Source organism: Cryptomeria japonica, chromosome 2 (assembly GCF_030272615.1).
Source record: "Cryptomeria japonica chromosome 2, Sugi_1.0, whole genome shotgun sequence".
NCBI classification, from domain to species: domain Eukaryota; kingdom Viridiplantae; phylum Streptophyta; class Pinopsida; order Cupressales; family Cupressaceae; genus Cryptomeria; species Cryptomeria japonica.
Genome location: NC_081406.1, coordinates 542,216,143 through 542,239,417, shown reverse-complemented (window position 1 = coordinate 542,239,417; position 23,275 = coordinate 542,216,143). Strand labels below are relative to the sequence as shown.

The 23,275-nt window shown below is 38.2% G+C and overlaps 1 protein-coding gene across 2 annotated transcripts in view; it reads right to left on the bottom strand.

The window, feature by feature from the left end:
- The window catches only part of LOC131066784 (uncharacterized), a 262,967-nt gene that overhangs the window by 108,567 nt on the left and 131,125 nt on the right, over window positions 1-23,275 (bottom strand). For both annotated transcript variants that reach the window (XM_058001633.2, XM_058001632.2), the window contains exons 15-19: window positions 22,619-22,714; window positions 22,228-22,457; window positions 17,846-21,507; window positions 13,553-13,644; window positions 13,332-13,415 (exon numbers count right to left, since the gene is read on the bottom strand). In XM_058001633.2, coding sequence (XP_057857616.1) covers window positions 13,332-13,415; window positions 13,553-13,644; window positions 17,846-21,507; window positions 22,228-22,457; window positions 22,619-22,714 — 4,164 coding nt within the window. The remainder of the gene's footprint in view (window positions 1-13,331; window positions 13,416-13,552; window positions 13,645-17,845; window positions 21,508-22,227; window positions 22,458-22,618; window positions 22,715-23,275) is intronic.

Below are 23,275 nucleotides of genomic sequence, written 5' to 3'. Positions count from 1 at the left end.
TTGTGGCCTGCTCCGTGAACAACACCTGGTTCATTTGCGTTCCTCGGGTTTTCATGTTGTATGGGCACTCCTTGGTGGAGTGTCCCATCACTTGGCAAATCTCGCAGAATGCCTTCTTTTCGCAAGTACCCTTTGTGTGCCCTTCTTCTTTGCACTCAGTGCACCATATGTCCCCTTCGTTCCGACCAGTGCTTCTCATTATTTTGAATTCCTTTCTCATTCGCTCCATGTCTTTCTGGAGCGCTTGCACCCGTTTGCCAGCCTTGTCGTCGCTGCTGCTTTCCTGTGAAGAGTCATCGTCCTCGGATGAGGATTTATTACTTTTCTTCTTCTTTGATGTTTTGTGTTCGCTCTCCAGGTCCATCACCCTATTATAAGCATCGTCATATGACGTCGGGGGTACAATTTTCATCTTCCTCCGTAGGGAGGATTTCAACCCTTCAACGAACCATCGTTTCTTCAATCCATCTGCGGGTTGGCTTTCCATTTTACCCAAGAGTTCTTTCAGCCTCCGACTGTATGCCCGTACTGTCTCCCTGGTACCTTGTTTGGTACTGTATATCTCCGTTACAATTTCATTGTCATCCCAGAGCAACCGAAACTCCCCCGTGAATTCCTTCTGTAGATTGGCCCACGTGGCCACTTTTTGCTTGTCCACATCGGAGTACCAATCTATGGCAACTCCTCGTAACGTGGCTGGGAACTGCTGTACCCAGTCATCCTGGTCTGTTACTCCGTTGGCGGACCAAATGGTTTCACATGTACGGCAGTGTCGTAAGGGGTCTTCCTTGCCCTCCCCTGTGAACTTTGGCAATTTTTGTTTACTCGCCATCCCACCGCTGGGTCTCGCTCCTCTAATTCCTTGTGTGCTTGTACCTGGCGATCCTCCGCCTCCTGCAACTGAACCTCCACTCGTGGGTCCTCCGGAAAAAGTTGCTGACACCGAACCAAACAAATTGCCTCCCGTATGGTACCCTTGTGCTCCCTCGGCACCTTCGGTCGTACCGTCACCTTCCGTTGTCTCCCTCCGGTTGTCCTCTGAAATGGACAAATTCTTTAGCAAGTCTCTGGTAGCGTCGATCAGGTTTAGACTTCGCCTTGTTTGTTCCACCAACTCTTCGCGGCTTCTTACCATACGGTGGTATTCTGGTGAACTGTAGAGTTCTCCTTCGGCACCCTCCGTGACTCCTTCTGGCAGCCCTACAACAGTGTAGACAGTGTAGTTCTCTCCGTCTATCTCTGCCTCCACAACCTCCGTGACACCTCCTGGGTTCCCTTCGGGCAACCCCTCGGCTGGTCCTCCCTCGGCAAGCTGCCTTAGCCTACGCCTTCGTTCTATCTGCTGACTGAGATTCAACGTGGTTTGTGCCACTTCCCATTCGTCACTCTATATCTTTTTATTTTTGTCCTTATTTAGTCTATTGGGCATAAGTCACTTCCATACACAGCAAACACACGCCATGTACACAAAAAAACTTTTATTATTTTTATTTTTGTTTTGCCTTTCGGCCACAATTTATATCAGCAGTGTGTCGGGATTATTACAAGGTTCAATTTCCTCCTGGCCTGGCGCCATCTCATTCCGTTTCTCGTCGGTTGTTCTCTTCGTAGCGTTGCAGGATTTGTTGTCGTCGCTCTTCCTGGGGAATCTCCTCCAGGCGGGCCTGTTGTGCCAACAATGCCTGTGCAAGCAACCGGGGGAGGTGGTTCATCAACCGGTTTATTGTCGGGCTAACCTCCAGCGCTATCCACACGGCACTTGGTGGGATTTCTGCCTCTTCCCCCTCTCGTCGGACGTAGGTCTGAATGGCTACCTGGAGCAAAATTGAAAATTCTCACGTTGCTGTGTCTTCTCCTGTGTAAAGTTTTGTTCGGGCGTCGTCGGCCTTTGGGTTTATTTCACCAACGGGTAGGCCCATTGTGTCTGTGCGCCATCCGTGTCTTCCGTTCCCGAGTACATCTAGGCAGTGGTGCCAAATGTTTGCCCTCTCGGGTAAACGGTTAAATGCAGAAAGTAAATGCACAGAACATAATGGAAATACATTAAATAACCAGTCTCTATGTTAATTCAACAGTCCATGTACATCAAGTGCTTATAACATTACATTTGACACGACTATCCTGATCCTACTTCAAAGAAAAGGTACACAATATATAATACCCGAAGGGGTACGACACAACCGTCGCGACTCCAACTACCTACCCGTCGGCTAACTAACTGACCGCCATAACTCATTATTACCGACGACAACATAAACATAATATAACAACATAACATAATGATTATTCCCGGCAACACAAATGTCAGTTCTTGACTACGGGATAACTCAACGGTTGATGACTGCGGGATAACTCAATGGTTGATGTCTTTTACTGGGAGCACAAGGGGCCTTACGTTTTGCAACAAGCTGGTCTGCTGCGATTCTCAAACTGCGAAATAAAAGCAAAAGAGAAGGGTTAAGAGACCTAAATTAACAAGGCTCGTGTGCGAGTAGACAGATCCAACATAACCAATTCCTGCTTGGCCAGGATAACTCACAACTTCACAAGAACGGTGCAATCTTCAAGGGGACTTAGAAGATTTTGAGACTGCGGGTGCATGCCTAAGCACCCAATTCTGGTGCAGCTCAAACAGACACTTGCAATTGAACTAAACACAATTTTTATGGCTCAAACTAACCGTACACAAGGATACACAATCAACATGTCCCCAATGGTATGAACCCAAATCCATCAAATACCTACACACCAAAAAGGATCTATCTAAACCTACTGAAGGAAACCATGCAAACAGAAGAAAACCAAGATAACAAACGCCATACTTCAATGTTCATATATTGATTTTGGCTGTCATTACAACAATTTCTGCAGCAGTTCTACTCTATTCCTAACTACTAAAATCTAACTAGAATCTAACAATCTAACCCTAAAAAAATCTAACCCTTTACAAGAGAAAGGCCTCCTGCCTTTTATAGATTTTACAATTTGAATCGAGGGTCAGGATTGACTGCATCCAAGGGCCCTGATCTGCCTTCTAGAAGCCTGGCAACTTTAACCCATGCCTACTCAATTCTCAATTATCCCCCCAACCATATTCTCAACTACCTACAACTGTTTGGCTTTAATCTGGTCAATCAGGTAGTTGGACATAACTGGTTTGTGTCCCTTTGTTTTGAATACATTAGGTAGGGCCCACAGGCAGTTGTTTACATTAAACAAGTTCAATTTTCAGAAACTGAATTTCTGGAGTTAAATCCAGCTGTGTATCCTTCTAAGAATGCATATTTTGTAGCATTCGAAGTGATCTTTGTCTTCGACATTGCTGGGTGGACTTCCCCATGCTTGGTTTTGATCCTCTACAACACGCTCTTCAATCTTGCTTCCTAGCGTCGCTCGTGATCGTGTCTCCAATTTGCGCTTCAGGTTGATGCTCTAGCTCTTCCTGATGTCGTCCTGTAAACAATGAATTCCACTTTGGATTAATCATTTTGAAAAATTAAATAAATTAATTTAACAGATTTAAATCTATTTACGTAATGTCGGGCTCTGTAGTTCAAACGCCTCCTCTTTATCAGTGAAATTCGGCCATTAACTTGGAATGAGTGAACTTTGTTTCCTTTCCCCCAAAATACAATTAAAGGCCAAAATTTTGTTTTGAATGCCCTTTGTCTCTTAACATGAAAGTTGGTCCGTGATGTATTTTGTGCGATTTTGCCTTTCTTCTTGCAAAACGTATAAAATTGCCAACTTTTCGTTGTGATTCGATTTTAATATTACCCTTGGCATTTTTTTATTATTTTGGCTTTGACCTGACTTTGTATTATGCGATGGTTATTTCGGTATTTTCGGCTCGTGAGAATTTTCGGCCTATTTGGATGACTCGCGATTTTCGGGGGGTTTTGTGTGATTTTTCTTTGAGTTTGCAAACTTCGGCATTTTAAGCCGATTTGGGAGCTTTTACGTTTTTCGGCCTTAGAAGCCGATTTGAGAGTTTTTTTCGACCTTAAAGGCCGAATCACGCGACTTTAGTTTTAACTTTAAAAGTCCCCTATGTCTTTGTCATGAAATTCGGCCAAATGGAGAAAAATTTGCGATTTTGTCTTCCTACTTTTTCGGCCTAGGAAGTAACTTTACGCGAATTTGGAGATTTTCGGTTGAATTGGGCTATGGCGCGACGTTAATGTCTTTGGTCACCTTCGGCTTACAAAGCCTTAGTGCGTGAATTTGGAGATTGGTCTCATATTCAGCCAAATTGACTAAAATGTGCAACTTTAGTTCATCATTTTCGGCTAAATGAAGTAGATTGTGCGTATTTAACCTTTTCAGCCTATGAGGGAGGTTTGGGCGATTTAAACTCTTCATTATTTTCGGCTTATAAGCCGATATTGCGTGATTTTGAAGCTTGCTTTTCATTTTTGGGTCAATGAGGTAGTTTTGTGGGATTTTACACTTTCCTTAGTTTTTCGGCTTTTATGGTCATTATGCGTGAACTTTGGTTTTTCTTTCTACTCTACAAATTCAGATTTTCAGCTTGGAATGGGCGACCTTAAACTTAGATGTTTTGAATGCCCGACCCATGTTACTTCGGCACTTTGAGAGATTCTGCGCGATTTGGCGCGATTTGGAATACACAACTTACCTTTTACCCTAAACGCCCTTCCCTTCTGATAAAATATCAAACTTTCAAGCTTCAACACGCGAATTTGGTTTTTGTATTGGAGAATTTCCTGATTTTAGGGCTTTAATTCCAAACGCCCTACCTGCCTAAGTTAGCAATTCAAGGTTTCACGGGATTACACAGAAAACGAATGACGCACGAAAGATCTGAACTTTCCTATGGCCCTCCCTCTCTCACTTGGGTAGACAAAAAGATGGGGGTTCCCTAAAACAAGGGCGTGTGTGCAACTTGCACAACAGTATCCACTACGATTTTTAAAGGTCACTATAAGCAACAATATGATTGATAAAAAGTTATTGATACTGCCTTAGAAATCTGCACTAAGCCAACAACTAGCAAGGATTGCAACTTCCAATAGTTTAATTTCTCTCTTTTTTTGTTTAACTCACATCCTCCTTCGCTTGATGTGTATTTATCTATACTCAGAGTTGTTGTTGGTAGGGTTCAAAAGCCTGTTCCCAAACTCCACATCACCTGTTTCAATATACCTACACATCCTCCTTGGCATACCCCAAATCTCTGGAGATGGCAAGACCACTGTAAATTGTGTGAAGCTTCAAAGTTGTGGCCTATTATGTAGTGCCTCACGTCTCCTTGCTTCCACAAACTGCATTCTCTTTCCATCAAAGGCGATAAAAAATAAACTCGACCATAGTATTATTCCATGCTCTTTCTATTTGGATGATACATATTTTAAATAAAAAAAATCTTCTATTCATTCCCATGCAATTGTTGTTCTTCCAAAGCGGCTGGCTTCATACACAACAAACTTCCACCTTCAAATTAATCTTTGATATCATTCCATGGCAACCTTATCTTCAAGCATAGAAATGCATAAATCTAGCAACCAACAAATTTAAATCAAGTTCTTACAAATTTATTATTTGTTTGCTAAACTTCTATAAATTTGTAAACTGTCAACTCTACAAACCTAGAAAGATAAATCACTTTGATTCAATCTCATACTCCACCAGCTTTCAACACGATTGTGAATCCTATCTAAATCCACCGCTAAATGTGTCAAATAGAATTTCTTCTCTGAAGCCAATTAAGCTTAGGGTTTTCATCCTAGAGATCTCAGCTAAACAAATTGTCCAAACTCACAAAAAAATGGAATCACCCAAAAGATTTTTTTTTCTCTTTGAATTTGATTTTTACATCTCCTTTTTCCAAACTTTTGAGACCCCTTTTAATTTTTAATTCACTTTTGGGCCAATATAAGTCGCTTTATAATTAAATGTTGCCAAGAAATGGTTAAACATTTCGAGAATAAGATCCTCACAATCAAGATCTAACAAAATAACACAAGATCTGAGTTTTGCAATCATTTCCAAAAAAATTTACCCTCTTAGCAAAAGACGGATTCATTGTATCACTCAAACTTCAATAACTTTCCATAATCAGTTGAAATACCTCTTTCATAATATTGTTGTCATAAGGAACCTGAGGAGCTATTATTCTCATAATTTCATCAACACAGAAAATAACTGCAAGTATCACCTCCTCATTTGGATGTCTCAAGAACTTCATCTTAACCAAAGAATTAACATATCTTTATCTCCATAGAATCAACATATCTATCTTTGAAAATCAACTCTCCATTGCATCCAAAATGCATGGTAATTGAAAAATAAAGATAAAAAGGAAAAGGGATTAGAGAGACTACACTACTCCTAAGATCAATGATGACGATGAATGTTACTTAGATAGACAAACTCCCTCAAATCAAGCCTTGCTTCACCATGATGACAACAAATACACAAGACTAATGCAATCTTCTAAGGAAATGGAAGATTTTCACACTACAAATACATCACTCAAATACCCAATGTAGGAGCAACTTGAACAAGTATCCACAATCGAACTTAGCATAATAATGAGGTTCAGGCTGACTTTGCATTGTGACTTACAATCAGCAAACCACAAAAAGTATGAACCAAGGAATTCATCACAATATTTTCATAAGCATCTACCATGATCAAAGAATTTTATCTAATTTTGAGGATGTGTAGAAGAAACACCATTATCAACCATAAATTCAATGAAAAGTATGTTTATTTACATGCCTTGGCAACAATTTCTGCCTTCTCCTCCTAGTCTACCTCTAGCTACCTAGTGTCTATTGATCTACCATTATTGATCTACTGTTATTTATTAACCATTACAAATGACAGCAAGCCTTATATAGACTTCCCTTTACAAATGAATGGCCAAGATCAAATCCAAATCAATGGCCAAGATTACATGAGAAAACCCTAATTAGGTTACTTACAACGAACTTTGCATTACATTTAATGCTTTATGAATGATAAAATTACATTTTAGGGCACATGTCCAACATTGAATTCTAACCAATCGGAATCGAGTTTAGGTAAGATAAACAATATTTGATGAAGTGACATGTGTCACTTGCTCCACTCTTGGATGCATTAGGTTCAATGTATCTGGATGTGTTGACCTTGATTGATGAATGAAGGTGAGTTGTCGCCACTTCAACTTACTCCTTGTAACTCAACAAGTAAGGTTGAGCAATATCTCTTGACACTCAACATTTCCAATTGCTCCTTGATGAATGAGATGATGGTGGGAGATATTCCCAAATTGCATCATCTTCATTTTATCTTGTTCATCCATCCTCATTGGAATTTTTTTATTCCGAGTTTCACAAAATGCTTGATCCTTGATCAATGTCTCATACTTGTAGTCCTTGAGTTCCTTCCTTCTTGCATTTCACTTGCACCTATTGTCATCTTGGAGCTGATCCTCATTCTCTATGCTGGTGAATCTTAACCACTTGATCATCTTGCTGAGTCTGTTGACTTGGTGGTCAGCACCTCCTTTGGGGTTCGCGACATGGCTTAACACATCTCGTGGATCTGGGTAAGTCTAGCGTTTGTAGCGGGTGTTGATAGCTCGATCTTTTGGCGCAACAACAAACATACCTACAATTGGTATCAAAGACTTGGGTCACGGGTTCGAATCCCGGGAGGTCTCCTTCATTTCGTTGGTGCGGAACCCTCAGTCAGTGTTGAGGGGGAGATTGTTGACTTGGTGGTCAGCACCTCCTTCAGGGTTCGCGACATGGCTTAACCGCCTCCCGTGGATCTGGGTAAGTCTGGCATTTGTAGTGGGCGTTGATAGCTCGAACTTTTGGCGCAACGGCAAACATACCTACAGAGTCTTGCATCCTATCATGAGTTGCACCTCTTCATTGACTACGCTGATATCCTTCCTTGAACCTTGACCTCCGCAAGCTGCTGAGATGCCCTTATTCACCACCATTCAATCATCATGTGCTTCTATCCTTGCAATCTGCTGTTTGCTGATGAAGTTATCTCTAGATGTTCCTCCTCTGCCTTGCTGGTTATCATCCCTATGCATTGCTTGACTCTTTCACTTGCTTCCACCACCATTCCATGCATTGGCTTTTGCATCAGACCTGATAGACAGAGAAAACACCTAATTATGATTGTGAATGGATTACAAACACATAAATTTATCCCTGCTTCCATAAAAGTGAATGTTAACTGGTATCTTAAGTCCGATTTAGCTTGTTATCAGATTGGTTATGATGGAACTCATCTCAGGTTGCCACAAATCACCTTAAAACTTGATAAAAATCACCCTCAATATCAGATAAAACACTGTTCCAGGTCTGATTTATCTTCTTTTATGTCTGGTTCTCCTTGATTTGATTCTGATTTGAATTGCTTCCTTGCTGGTATTCACTTCATCATTGCTCTGACTTCTGTTGCTATTGTTTGTATTGCCAAACAACTTGCTTTCCTTTATAGCTCGCTTCTTATCTTGATGTGAAACCCCTGGATGTTGATCAACCTGCTGGTGTAATTCACTTCAAATCAGGATGTCCTCTCAATGAATAGAGATTGAATGTCTCTCTCACAGTGCATTTATATGAGTTGCAATTATTTATCAAGGAGGTCAGCCTTATTTGTATTGATTTCCCACGTTTTGATCTTGAATTTCCCTTATTTTATGTTTCACTTTGATTCTTCACACGTTTCATTTAGGTTTAGGCTTGATTCATACGCTTGCTTTATGATTCCACACACTTCAAATTCAGCGCACACCTTATGACTTAGGTCCACCTTCATATATTTGCTCTTTCAATGTAGGTCATCTTCATTATGCTTTAATCTTGTCTACACATCTGATTTAGGACCACTGTTCCAGGTCTGATTTATCTTCTTTTATGACTGATTCTCATTGATTTGATTCTGATTTGAATTGCTTCCTTGCTGGTATTCACTTTGAGTTTTCACACGTTTCATTTAGGTCCAGGCTTGATTCATACACTTGCTTTATGATTCCACACACTTCAAATTGAGCCCACAACTTATGACTTAGGTTCACCTTCATATATTTGCTCTTTCAATGTAGGTCATCTTCATTATGCTTTAATCCTGTCTACACATCTGATTTAGGACCACCTTCATGCTTGAGTCCACACAGTTGATGCTTAAGTCCATATGCCACCTTTAGGTCTACATCACAAGTTTTGTGAGGACTTATTTTAATTCGACCAGGACCTATCTTGTATCTTGCCACACGTTTCAAGTTTAGGTGAGGACCTATTCCCTTACACGTTTCACTTCAGTCCACATTCACATGTTTTGACTTGCCTTCTACCCCAATTAGGTCCTAGAAAGGCGTGATTTCATGAGTCATGGATTTTTGCAAGCAGGGGACAAACTTGATGCTATCCACCCTCAAGTCATGGATTTAAGAGGGTCGTGGATTTTTGTGAGTCATGGACAAACTTGATAATGCCACCTCCAAATCATGGATTTAGCAAGGTCGTGGATTCTAGCAACTCATGGACAAGTTCAATCACTTCCACCTCAAGTTGCCTTTGTTCCTACTTGCTCAAGTTGATCGTCTAAGACATGCTTGCAAACTCGAAAGATTCTAAGGATTTGAAAGACTTATGGAGCGAAGGTGGCACTAAATGAATTCATCCTTAGAATCTTTCAAGTTTGCAAGCATAAGTCTTAGATGATCAACTTGAGCAAGTAATAACGAAGACAACTTGAGGTGAAAGTGATTGAGCTTGTCCATGAGTTGCTAGAATCCACGACTTGGAGGTGGCATTATCAAGTTTGTCCATGACTCACAATAATCCACAGCCCTCTTAAATCCACGACTTGAGGGTGGATAGCATCAAATTTGTCCTCCACTTGCAAAAATCAACGACTCATGAAATCCACGCCTTTCTAGGACCCGATTGGGATAAAAGGCAAGTCAAAACATGTGAATGTGGACTGAAGTGAAACGTGTAAGGGAAGAGGTCCTTGATTTCTGCTCATCCTCTAAGGATTGTGGAAGAACTGCCAAGTTCAATCCAACAGCATAACAATATCAAGAAATAGCTTATCCCCAAATGATTCCCCTCAACCTCTTTATATAGCTTTAGGAGGGAAAAATACCCAGTTTGAAACTATAAAACAATTCACTTTTTTCACCAAAAAGACCTATTAAAAGATTAATAAACTTTTTCATGTGTAAAGGCCCTTTATTTCTCCTAGGCATCCACTTTGAGGGACATAAACACCTTTTTGAAAAGGTTATTACACTTAAGTCATCAATTTAATAATAAACATTAGAAACTTAAGTGAATAATTAAAATATGTAACCCAAGCGGCAAAAAGCACTGCAACAACATTGAAATACAATTCTAACCACACATTGAAGAAACTAAGCAGTGGGATGATGATGGGAGCCAACTCGGAAACTTCTATGGGCGTACTCTCGAAAAAGTTTGGAGAACATCCCAAGAGATAGAAAACACTTTTGAAAGTCCATACTACCAACTGAGCTCATTGGCATAAATAGAAATGCTAAAATATCAAACCTACATCCTCCAAGAACTTTGGAGTCCCCATTCCCTTACCAGTCAACCAACGGGAACTCAAGACTTGAATTAAAAGCTCACATACCAATTCTGCTCAAATTGGGGACATTACATAATAATATATTGAAATATTAGTATTTACATATTAATATATGAAATAATATTATAATAATTATTAATAATATCTACAAATTCCTACTACACCAAACCAAATCTTGGATCTGATTCAAACTAGACCTGAATCTAACAGATTGGGCCACAAATCCGATAACTTAGGGTTAAACCATAGTTGGAAAATGGGCTTGGCAGTTACTCAGTTAAAAAACTCACCACTCAACAGAAACTCAAGGGAAACCTCTACAATAACTTAGCAAATCTATCAAACGTTTAAAAAACATACATATTATTGAATTTACGGAAAATATTACTGATTTTCTCACATCCATTGAACTATGGAGCATAGTGCTAATTTTCTTCATATATCAATCAAATTCAAAGTTCAATACACATCATAGACCAAAAAACAAGTTCAAATTTTCAAAACACGTGAACTTCAAGTTTCAATATCAATAAAAATTACAAATCATAAATTTCTCCTACAACTAAAGCTTCGAAAAGTTTATTGCCAATGTGTGGGTATCAACAAACTAGATGGTCTAGCTAAAGCATCCTCAACAAGAGCCAAAAGGAGCCTTACAAATAGGATCAAGTTATGTATGTGATGAACCAACCCTTAGTGACTTGCCAACCTTGCCTTCTACCTACTCGTATGCTGTCACATCTACTTGCCATTCAACTCAATCCCTTTCCAAATCAGCCATCTCATCAATAATAAGCAATGGATCTTCATACTCAACAACCTAATCCAAATATGAATCAATGTCATCGTGGTCAAGTGCATGATATATATCCTACCCCTCTTAACTTTTTTTCATGTAACTAAAGGTTGTAACACACAAAGACAAGGTCATTTGTGTGCCTTTGAGTAAACCAATCGCAATTGTCTATGTGTATGCTCTAAAGAAAACACTTGTGCTCACAACCAAAAGCACTATAGGACTGAGATAAAATGTGGATGACAAAGTTTTTACAGATTCAATGTTGTGGTGCCAAAATATTCCCACCACAAATTTTTACAAGGACAACATTTATACTTCTGTAAAGATTTTAGTAAATGCAAAAGTAAAATAAATGGTAAACTTGGAAGCCCAATCCCCACACCCTATAGCATCAAGTATCTCTAAAACTTGATCCCAATTGTCCCACCACTTTGTCCATCCGGCCCTATCAACCTTTGCATCCCCTTGCGTTCTGACATCCTTGAATCCCATTCACTAAACCCCAAACTCTGGATCTTGAAAGAACATAATGTTGGCAAACTAAATGGAAATACAACAAAGTAGCATCTCGACTCCTATTCCTCAATCCCTTTTTCCATTGCAACTTTCAAGTATGTTTTTCCCCTTGCCTTCAAGCATGCCTTTTCTCAGACCCTCACCATTCAAACAAAGGGTTTCACCTATCATCATGGCCAACCAAGGATGCCATTAATGGCCTCAGTTTAAATGTGATAAAATGTTGGAAAACTTTCAAATGCCTATTTAACATGTGTGGGCCCATGTTAGGCCTTCAACCTCTATATAAGGTGTGCACTTTCATAAATTTGCATCTTTCAGCCATTTCATTAAATCTCAACTCTAATTTGAGCACTTGTGTTCACCTAATAAATATGAAGATGAAAACACTTAGGTTCTAGAGATTAACGGACCAAACCCCATTGGTTTCTAAGAGTTAAGAGGACAAAATCCTTTTTGATTCCTAAGGGCAGCTTCACATGGAGGTTGCATCTACACTTCAAGTTTAGAGGATTCCGTTGTTATGGGCATTTCAGCATTCTAAATATATTTCAAAGATATTGTAATGGTTGTAGATGCAAATCCTTCTAATCATTTGCAGAAAAAATGTATTTGAAAGAAATATCTAGTCCCAGCCAGTGTTATGTGTAAATCTACATTATGTGTTTTGGGCATTTCATGTTCTTACTGTTTCTACGATTCTATTGCCAAATTATTTTGGTAGCTATTTCAGATCTAAGTGTTGTACATAAAAATGTAGCTAAGGACATTACAACTATTGATATCAGTCTCAACATAGGCCTAATATTCTAGTAGGGAAAATCTATTTCGATGTTGAGTAGAAGACTTGCCTTCTTGAAGTCAAAAACATCTCCAAGTGCTTGCTAAAATGGTATAGCTAAATTGAATTCACTGATTAGTAATAAAAATAGATATTTAAACTTGAAATGAGAATAGAAGCTCTCTTTTTAGATGACATTTCATCTGTGTTTGTTGAGATCCTTATTTGCTTATTTTTCGTTGGTGTATCACACAAGCATGTACAACATGAAATTGCATACTTCAGAATCATTTCACTTAAAGTTAAAACAGCTACAGGCAACTTAAGAATGGATGAAAAGAGTCAGAATTTGTTCGTCTGGATCTCATCTTAGTTTCAAATATTACAAAGATGGTTAACAGTACTTTCTGATTCCTTGCTTACTTTTTACTTCTTATTTAATCTTAGAAACTTATTTTAGTTTACTGACAAGATTTACTTTCCTTCTTCCTTTCTATTTATTATAATTATGACCATGGGTTCTTTCTTTCACCCTTCTGAAACTTTACCAATGCTCTGATGTGATTAATCCTCAAACGCATTTCACATGTCCATGTGTGGGGAGAAAAAAAACAAAAGTAATGAAAACCAGCAAAAAGCACAAACCTGAAGTACTGATTCACGTACATCTGCAAGATCTGGATTTACTTGTGTATCTTCTGAGCTCCTTCCCAATGCTGCCTTCAAAATCTTGATATTCAACAAAGTAAATGTTGAGTAAACACAAGGAAACAATACATAAATGAAAAAACACTTATACATCTGTACTAAAGTCTCAGTTCATAAAAAATTTCATATAATATTAATAAATGTGAGATGTAACAAACCTCTTTGGCTTCCTCCCCATGCTCCTTAAGCTGAAGCAGAGCATGACAAACAGCTTTCTCGGCGTGAATGAATGCAGCTACTGGTATTATTTCTGGATGAGATAACAAATAAATATAAAATATAAGGTCATTCCCTCTAAATCTCAATGACCTAGAGTAGAGAGATTTGATTCACCATGTAAACTGTGAAGGATGCCATAGCCAAATTCTAGTCCTAGCAGGAGCAATAGATAAATCAATTACTATTCAAAAGGGGGCGAAAAAAACTTACAAAAACAGCAGGAAAAAACCTAACTTACAACATCACCTCACATATCCCTTCTTGATTTGCCAATAAAATACTAAAATTAATACAACTCACAAATCATCTGCCATGGTCAGAATATGTGTTAATATAAAGTAATGTTGATGAATGATATCAAGTGACTAGGTAAGTGAGAAACTTATTTTCATTAAAGAGTGGTTCCTGGAGTAGTTTGTATTCCAGTCACAAACTTACAAAGTTAAATTACCAGAATCAATACCAATTGTACCAATAAAAAAGTATGGAATATATCACGTACTTTTCCCTCCTTTGTCTGAATATAATCTAGAGTTGTGTTTTATTCTAGAAATATGATATCAGAGTGCAAAGCAATAGGTGTATGGGTTTAGGGTTTGATCTGAGAAGCAAGAAGACTTGATATTAGCACAAATGTTTGGGATCTCTATAGGAGAATCAATTTAGAAAGAGGAAACGTAAACAAGATTAATGAGGGAACAGTCTTCATTTACTATTCCTGTATGGAGTAAGATTGCAGCAGTCACATTAAATGCTGATAGATGATAAATATTGAATACGAAAACAGACAAAATATTTTGAAACAGACAAGAACAGAAATAACAGTTCTATAAGAAAATAGATTTATCTGTTCAAGTACAAGGCAAATGGTTTAGTGTAAGACTTCTGATGAACAAAGAATTAGACAGACAGCTTTCACCTGTTTCAGAGCAGATGTTCTAAAGGACTGTACATCCATCATGAATGCTGTCAAAGAAGGAAGAATAGATGCTCAAGATGCATGATGTACAAGAGAAGCCTTGCTTATAAAGGCAAGGTGAGACCTAGGAAAGCATAGGATTAAGACGAGTGTCACAATCATATGATATGAGACACAAAGAGATAAGTATCCTATGTCTACCCTAAAAGTGACCTAAGTCAACTTAAGAACTAGGTGTGAATAGGTCCTAGAAGGAAACTAATTAGAGAATAACCCTTTTCACACCGACAGAGAAATCTGAGAGAGAACAAAGGAACCTTCTCAAGAGGTTCTGTAAATTGATGATATCCGTTAAAGATGCCCTTATCCCTTTGACCAGTTTACTCACCTATCACAATCTTTTTGAATCATGCAATCTCTTAGTCCAGGAGGATCTATCATTTTCACCATCTTGCTGTACAACTACAATGGCAGCATTCCATGGGACATGACATCTACACCACAAGCTACAATATCATCCCCACTACAGGTGATAGTGCTGCAAAGCTCTAACTCTCACACATGCTGAACAGTTTCAATAGTGTGAGCCCTATTCAACACAGTTCAAGTATTTGCCAAAGAAAGATGGCACATGGAGAGCTTGCATCAACCACAAAGCCTTGAAAAGGATTGTTGTGAAGAACCACCACAGATACAAGATTTGTTAGACCAGCTGTATGATGCAAAGTTCTTTACAAAGATAGACCTCAAGATCATCTAATACCAGAGTTACCCGGGGACGCGTCCCTGACCTGAAAACCCCTGTCCCCGTCCCAGGGACGTTTCAGGGACTTGGGGACGGCCAGGGGACGTTTCCCCCCGTCCCCAAATTGCCCTGTATTTTGAGGGGACGTCCCCGAAACGGGGGGATGCCTGCCCTAGCTCTAGGGGACGTCCGTACGTCCCGGGGACGGCTGGGGACGGCTGGGACGTCCCCAATCCGTCCCGGTGACGGCTAGATGTCCCCCATATCTAAGGCCCTTAAAAAATATGGGGGGAAACTGCATCGATAGAAGTAGGGAAAATTTAACCTTCGAGTCTATTGATATGCATATTGACAATGTGAATGAATTGAAATTCTGATTTATGAATGCATAATTGCATATTGTCTATTGAGTATTAACAATGTTGTATGTTCAGAATTTACATTCTAAAATGTTTTCAACTTTTCATAGTATCATACACGTGCTATATCCATGTTTTATTGTTTTCATATGAATATAATGTATGCATGCATGCTTTATCCATGTTTTCATATGAACATTTAGAATTTTGAAATTTTCCTATATATTTTAAATTTTTCCTATATTTTATATAGCCGTCCCCTTTGCCATCCCCCACCATCCCCAAATTTGGCAAAAAAATTTGCCGTCCCGAAAACGCGTCCCGCCGTCCCCTGCCGTCCCCGTCCCGGAAACTCGGGGTAACTTTGTCTAATACATATTGAACCCTTAAAATACTTTCATGATATCCTTCAACCATTTACCACTTCATTGTTTTGTATCTTGATGGCATATTCTTCATCAAAAATTAAAAAACATGCAAAGAAAACCTATGTCAGGTCTAGCAAGTTTCCAGCACTTTGTGGAATCAAAGTTTGTATGTGAATTCGGAGAGATGTTCTTTCACCATTTACAAGATCAATCATCTTGCATAAATCATTGACAAATATGGAGTACATATAGATCCAGCCAGTATATACATCCATTCAAGAGTGGCTTACATGAAGGCACTAATGGTCTCATAGAACTTCACAATTTCTTAGACTAGGAAATTTCTATAGAAAGTTTGTAGTTAGTTTCTCGAATATTACTTGGCAATTGAATCAAGTTACCAAGGGTAGAGGCAAAGAAATTTTTCACCACCTTAACCACACAAAGAAAGAAGAAAATAAATAAATAAAGAACTATAATCCTGAGTTCGACATACAACAAAGCATGCATTACCTAACTTTTAGCAACTATTCACTGCTTCAATCATTATTTTCTAGCCTGATGGCATGCTCACCATCAACAAAACATGTGAATAACATTTCCATCACATTCAAAAAGTTTCTAAATATATGCAGTCACAAACTATATGCATTGGACACCGTATCCATGTGTGCCCAAAAAACACTAACTTTCCAGCCATGTTGAATACCATCTGATTTTATTTTTAAAATTTTTGTGTGAACCTTCCTAAACTTAATTTAAAAAACTTCATTCATGCAGTTTTTATTTTACTTTTCTGTTTTTGTGAGTTTTTATTTTGAAGTTTAGGTTATTATTGTTTATTAGTTCTTTTTTTTATTTTAATATTTTTAATTTATATTTAAAATTTACTTAATTTTAAATTAGATTAAAATGAAATTATTGATAATTGATATATAAGTCATGGTTTGTAGATTTTTGTGTATATTGTAAATTGGTAAATTGACATAATTATTTATGTGGCAATGATGTCTCTATGTTGCTTTTAAAGTAGTGAAAACCTACTCTAATAGCTTAGAAAATTGTGTTAAATAAGTGTGTATGTGTTCTTTATGAGTGTCATATCCAGCAGTATCCATATTAGGGGTCTTAAAAAATGGCCGTATTCATATCCGATACCATACCCATATCTGTATCTGTATCCGTGTCCATGGAACTTTGCTTTCTTTTCTCTGTTTCTTGCTGTCTTTTTTCTATTTAACTTTTCTTTTTTATTTCTAGTAACAATTTGGTTAACCAAAAATTATATAAAGTGTGCCATGAAGAAAGATATGAAACAAACCATGTATTGTTCCCATTTTTATCTCTACAGTAAGCGGTGTTGTTTATTTTACCAATATTCCTGTCCACCATTTCTATAAACATTCCCCAAATCCGCTAGATTTCCCCTGTTTCTTCATCCCTCCCCACGACCACTTTCTGTTCAAAGAATTTTTTTCTAAACCCTGTTTGCATTGATTTTACTTCCTACCAATACCCAATGTTCAAACTCTGTTTATTCATCAGTACCTCCCGAAATTTGTTGAGAACCAAACCCTTCCATTTTTCTTCCAGACCTCCATCATTAAATCAATTCAAAGCAGTTGTTTTGGCCAGTTTTACATGGTTTTACATCCTACCTATATCTCTGAGATTCAAATTTTATTTTTATGTCAGTTACTGTAAGTTCAGATTTGATCTTTATGGTAGCCAGCTGACAAAATCTAGATCATGTATATTATCTGTATTTAATATGCTTTTTGAAATTATAATCCCGAAAGACATGGCAATTCATTTGTTTTAAAAGTGCAGGGAGCATATACCATTCTTAGACTTTGCCAAAAGCTCCAGGTTGTCCCATACACTTGGAGATATAATATCGATATCATCAGCTTCAGAGTAGAGACAGGCACGAGCAAGAACTGATAACCCGAGAACTGTAAGTGGTCCATCTTGCATTGAATAAGATGGCATACATAGACCTGGTAGTATAGTATCAACAGAACTAAAAAATGAACGCAATTGATAGCGTTCAGAAAATGGAATGAATCTTTCTAACAACTCCATGGCTTCCTTTCTTAAGGTCATAGATGGCTCACATGCTGCTAGAGATGCTATTCTGTCCCAGGTATTTGCAACCAGTGCTGAAACAACTCCACGTTGGCTCACTCTCTTCACAGTCATAACCATATTCATATGTGTACTTGAGCTTCCTGATATAGATGAAGATGTAAGCTTCCCAAGTTCTTCATGTTCAACAATCCTACCTAGATGCTGAAGAGCTATATATCTTTGCTCTGGTTCAGAATGCTCAAGCATTGTGCAAAATAAATCAACTAAAGACGATGTAGAACTTGAAAAATCCAGACAATCTCTTTGAAACAATTTTGACAACCACTTTCCAGTCTGCAACCTCCATGTAACTTTGGGTGCATGACAGCATACAAACAGAAGTGCTGAACATATAGGACCCAATACACCATCCAAAGAAAAAGAACTTGGCAAAGACAAAAGATATTCAAGAAGCACAGCTGCTACTTGCCAACAATGATTCTGCTGCAAAGTCAAAACAGCTTGACCTAGACCTTGAAGAGAGTTTTGCCATACAAACAGATTTTGCTCACTTTCAGATACAAATTGGGAGGATTCATTTTTCTCAATAGATTTGTTTGAATGAATTGATTGGTAATTTGACAATAAGAATCCAGAGTATAATAAACAAGCTGCTCCTGTCTGTGACAGTTTGCGTGTCATTTGCGAGTGAAATTTCCAGCAAATTTCAATTGTAGGGCTTAACATAAAAATCAGAGCCTCTAAGCTTTTTGTGAAATCTTCAACATCTGAAATACATGAAAAGTGTTGCAAAGCATTACTACCAGCTCGCTTTGTTCCATGTTCAATGATATCGCCATCACCTGTATTTGTCTGATCTTTCACTTGAAACGAGTCTGCCACCATAGATCTTTCTTCTTGTTGTTGAACTCCATAAAGGTCTAGGGTTTTCCTTCCCCTGTCACAAAGTTCTAATACTGACAGTTCCTTGCAAATGAAATCAATTGAATCCTTTTTAGAACAAGGATGTTCATTCATCAAGGAAGCACCGAGGTCTCTTAAAGTTTCTTGTACCAGAGAATTGCAACCTTCTAGAACCTTTCGAAATGCACACAGGTAATTATAGTAAGTAGTTGTTGCTTGGAATCCAGTAAATTTTGCCCACTGTAACAATGACTGCATAAGTTGCCTCCTTCTGGAAATAGATAGATCAGAAAGAAGAGATCCAGCAAGAAAAATCAACAATGCACCTTGTGAAGTGTTAACCATTGTGCCTTTCTTCTGTTCAGGACCAGATTCAAGCTGATTTATAAGAGCATCAAAGCACAAAGACTCAAAATTCATGCTTGAGGGATCATCCTCTACAAATTTCTCTGAAGCAGATGCTGTTGCAACAGTATAAGAGATCAGAGGCTTTAACGCACTTAGTACTGAATCCAATAAAGGCACATCACAATAGGAACTGCTACACAAGGACAGCAAGACCTGAATAACCCTTGGTATCTCAGGGATAATAGCTTCCATGTGTTCCAAAACAATTACTTCCAATATGTGCAGTAAAATGCACTTGACATTAGAAACCACCACACCTTTCAAAATGTCATCACTGGCATCAACATGTGCATATTGATCTCTATCTAAATCTAAGAAAGGATTGGAGCACAACTCTGAAAACCAGCTTAATATATCTGGAATAGAACAAGGTGGCATTGCCTTTACTTGCAAACAAACAGCTTCTAGCATAATCTCAGCATATGTAAAGAAATGCTTTCTCAGTTCTGGGAAGACTACATCCATTTCAGGATAAAATGCATGGACAACACCATCACTATCTAATGAATCTAAAGGACTATTTATGGTAACAGGTTTCTCAAGTCTCCCAACATTGAATTCCAGAAAGCAGGCATCTTGCAATCCTTCATTTTCTTTCCCTTTAAATGAACTTTTTACAGATATCAGTTCATCTGAAAAGATAGACAGCAAGCCAGTCAGTTGTCGCATGTCTTGGGTGAGAAGCAAACCTCTTTTCTTGTGTTCGGTTGCATAACGGGCTAGTCCCATCCATCCTATATATCTAACCAAAGGCAGTGGTGAGGATGAAAATTTTGATATTCTATCCATCCATGATGAAACTGGAATCAAATCCCTGTACCAACAGCCTCTTCTGATATGCATGTAGCCGTCCTCCATTATGCCATTGCCACTAGCCACAAACACTATTCTTTGAAGAAGAGCCCACTGCCGCCTGACTCGATGTATTTTTGCAGGTTCTACAGGAGGACTGGTTTCCTTTTGTTCCTGATGAAGAGAAAATAGCAATCTATTCAATCTCTCAGCAGACTGCAAAATTACATCAACAACATTCTCTGAATGACAAGATACATGTGTTGCTGAATACAGGAAAAACAGAAGACCATGCAAAAGAACTTCATACATGTTATGCTGCTCCCTTTGTAATTGCCTAACTAAAAATCCACAGAGTAGAGACTGATGCTGGCGCACTAGTGTAACAGCATCAGCAGACTGTACATCATCAGGGAAAATTTTAATACCATATGGCCTTTCTTCAAAGTCATAATCTATTGATTTATCCTCAAATGACCTTTCGTTCAAAGTTGCATTATGAATTCTGCTGTCCCATTGTGCAGCTTGAAGAAGAATGTCAATTACAGTCTTGTCTCTCATTCCCTCCAGTTGAGCAATTATTTTCGCTCCTGATTTTCCAACACCCACGGAAGGCTCATCCACAATGATCTCATTAACATGTAATGATGTAGAGTCTTTATTAGCAAAAATTATGTTTGTGAGCTGTTCATTTTCACTGGAACCCATCATAAAATATGGGTTCAGATGACACTCTGCTGCTAAAAGTAATGCATCAATTGCAGCATCATGACTTTCCAAGTTTATTTCAGATTGTGCATGCAATTCCTCTGCAAAACGTCTGAACTCTGAGGCCCTTAACTCACGGTCCTGATGATTCACTAGTTGTAAATACTCTCTTTGCAAATCAAAGTATTCATTTGCACAACCAATATCCAGAGTTAACTTTTTCTTTGATATATTGTCTTTTTCCTTGAATAGTTTTCCATCAACATTCAAATTTGCTTGACCAAAGCCCTGAGTTTCAGAAAAATTTCCCTCAAAAGGGGTAGAGAACTTCCTAAGTGATATGTTTTTCAACTCGGCAGGAGCAAAAAGAAGACTGCCATCTTCAGTTGCATCATTCCTTGAATTTCCATCTACCATGTCAGATTTTCCATCCACATCTTCCTCTATACTACTGATTTTACCTATTGTCGTTGATGGGTGAGCAGAAGAAACAGGTGAAAATGTAGATGCCTCATGCTCTGCACCTTTAGTCATTGAACTTTTACACAGATTGATTCCAGGTGGCAATGGCACATGAGGAGCCAAAATGGAGAGAAGCACACTACATCACATTTACAAAAGTAAGTGGTATGTACATGTACAGAGAAATGCTATCAAAATTTAGACAAATCATAAATAACGACAGTAAAACCAACCAATGACTCACAATCTGTATCTGAATTCTATGTACTACTGGAATGTTGAATAAAGCAGCAAATGCACCATGCATAATGGCTATATTAAACAAATACAAGGTGAGCAAGGAATATATTACTAAACAGCAGTCTAATGCACAAGAATTCTAGTGATATTTGGGGAAAGGGAAAACTGACAACTCTTTGTAAATTTACACATTAAATTATTTATGTGAAGGCTATGAGAGTTTTGTCATTGACACAAGTTAGTCACTAGACACAAGGAAACCCATATCTGAACCCTAAACACTACCATCCAACCAGGCAACAAGAGGAAAGAATGACTTTGTGCTAGTTTTTTGGTGCCACAAAAGAACATCATTATAGAAAGTAGGTAATCCAAGTAGGAAGAGGCAAGTGAGCTTTTAGACAGTTTCTGTGACAACACTCAAGGGAAGAAGCATCTTATACCTATATGATGTTATAGCCTGTTTTATAAACCTTATTAAGTGCTTCAATCTCTTCTAATTGCTGTCATATTTCATTATTAATGGTTGCATAAAGTTGACTCTCACACATGTTTCATCCCACAATGATGATTACAAAATGGTTTCTCATTTGATATTTCAAAGCTTTGGATGAAATACCTTGGTTCCACAACCCCTCGTCTCCATTCATTCTCAAGAGCTGGTAGGACTGCAGGTCTTTGTACTGCAGTACAAAGAAGGTCCAGCGCTATGGCACAAATCTTTTCCTGCTTCTCCAAGAAGACAGTAGAGACATCTCCGAAAGCAATAGTATTCTTTATTGTCGTGATTGCTGGTACTAAAAAGGGCTCTAACATTTCAATAAGAAAAAGTATACTGTGCTTTGCATCCTGCCAAATCAAATGAGAAAAGAAACTGCATTTACATTCATATTATGGATCCAAATGTATATTAATAGACTGAGTTTTGCCTGCCTTTGTCAAAACAGCACGTGAGATAATAGAATGGCCAGCAAACAATCATAAATCTTTAGAAGATAGCTCAGATAAACCTTAAACTTTGGAAGAAGGTCATCCATATGCCCAGACAAGGCTAGCATTATGTAAATCAAAGCTGCACGAGCATGTGCAATAGCGTGTTGAGCATTCTGCAAAATTGTAAAGAGACAGCCTGTTAAGGTTTTTATCAAAAAAAAAACTGTGGAAAAATAAAGTGAAAAAATTATGTAGAGGATGCAGACAATAAACACATTTTCTTGTTCCCCTAGTCATTTTCAGGTCCAACAGTAGAAGCATCCATTTTTAAAGCACTTTTCTTACTACAAAAGTAAAACGATGCCCTTTTCTTCAAAAATGGGCAAGCGTTTGCTTTCTGACTTGACTTGATTTTGTCTACATGAGAATATAGAATAAAGAAGTGGAAATCGCTACATGTTTAGCTAAGCCAAGGGAAATCTTAGCTCAGATTCTTGAATTGGTTAAATGGATCCAACAAGTCATCTTCAACCAAAACAACTCAAGCCACTCCATTGTATAACTAGAATAAGTATCTACCAGTAAACAAAAACCAAATAGCTATACATATCCTACTAGCAAAAGGGCGAAGAAAATATTGCTAATATGGCAAGTACGTAAGAGTAGCAAAAAGGCCTGATAACTAGATCAAAGAAGCTCATAATGATAAAACTTCTTCCTCATCATCTTCCAGA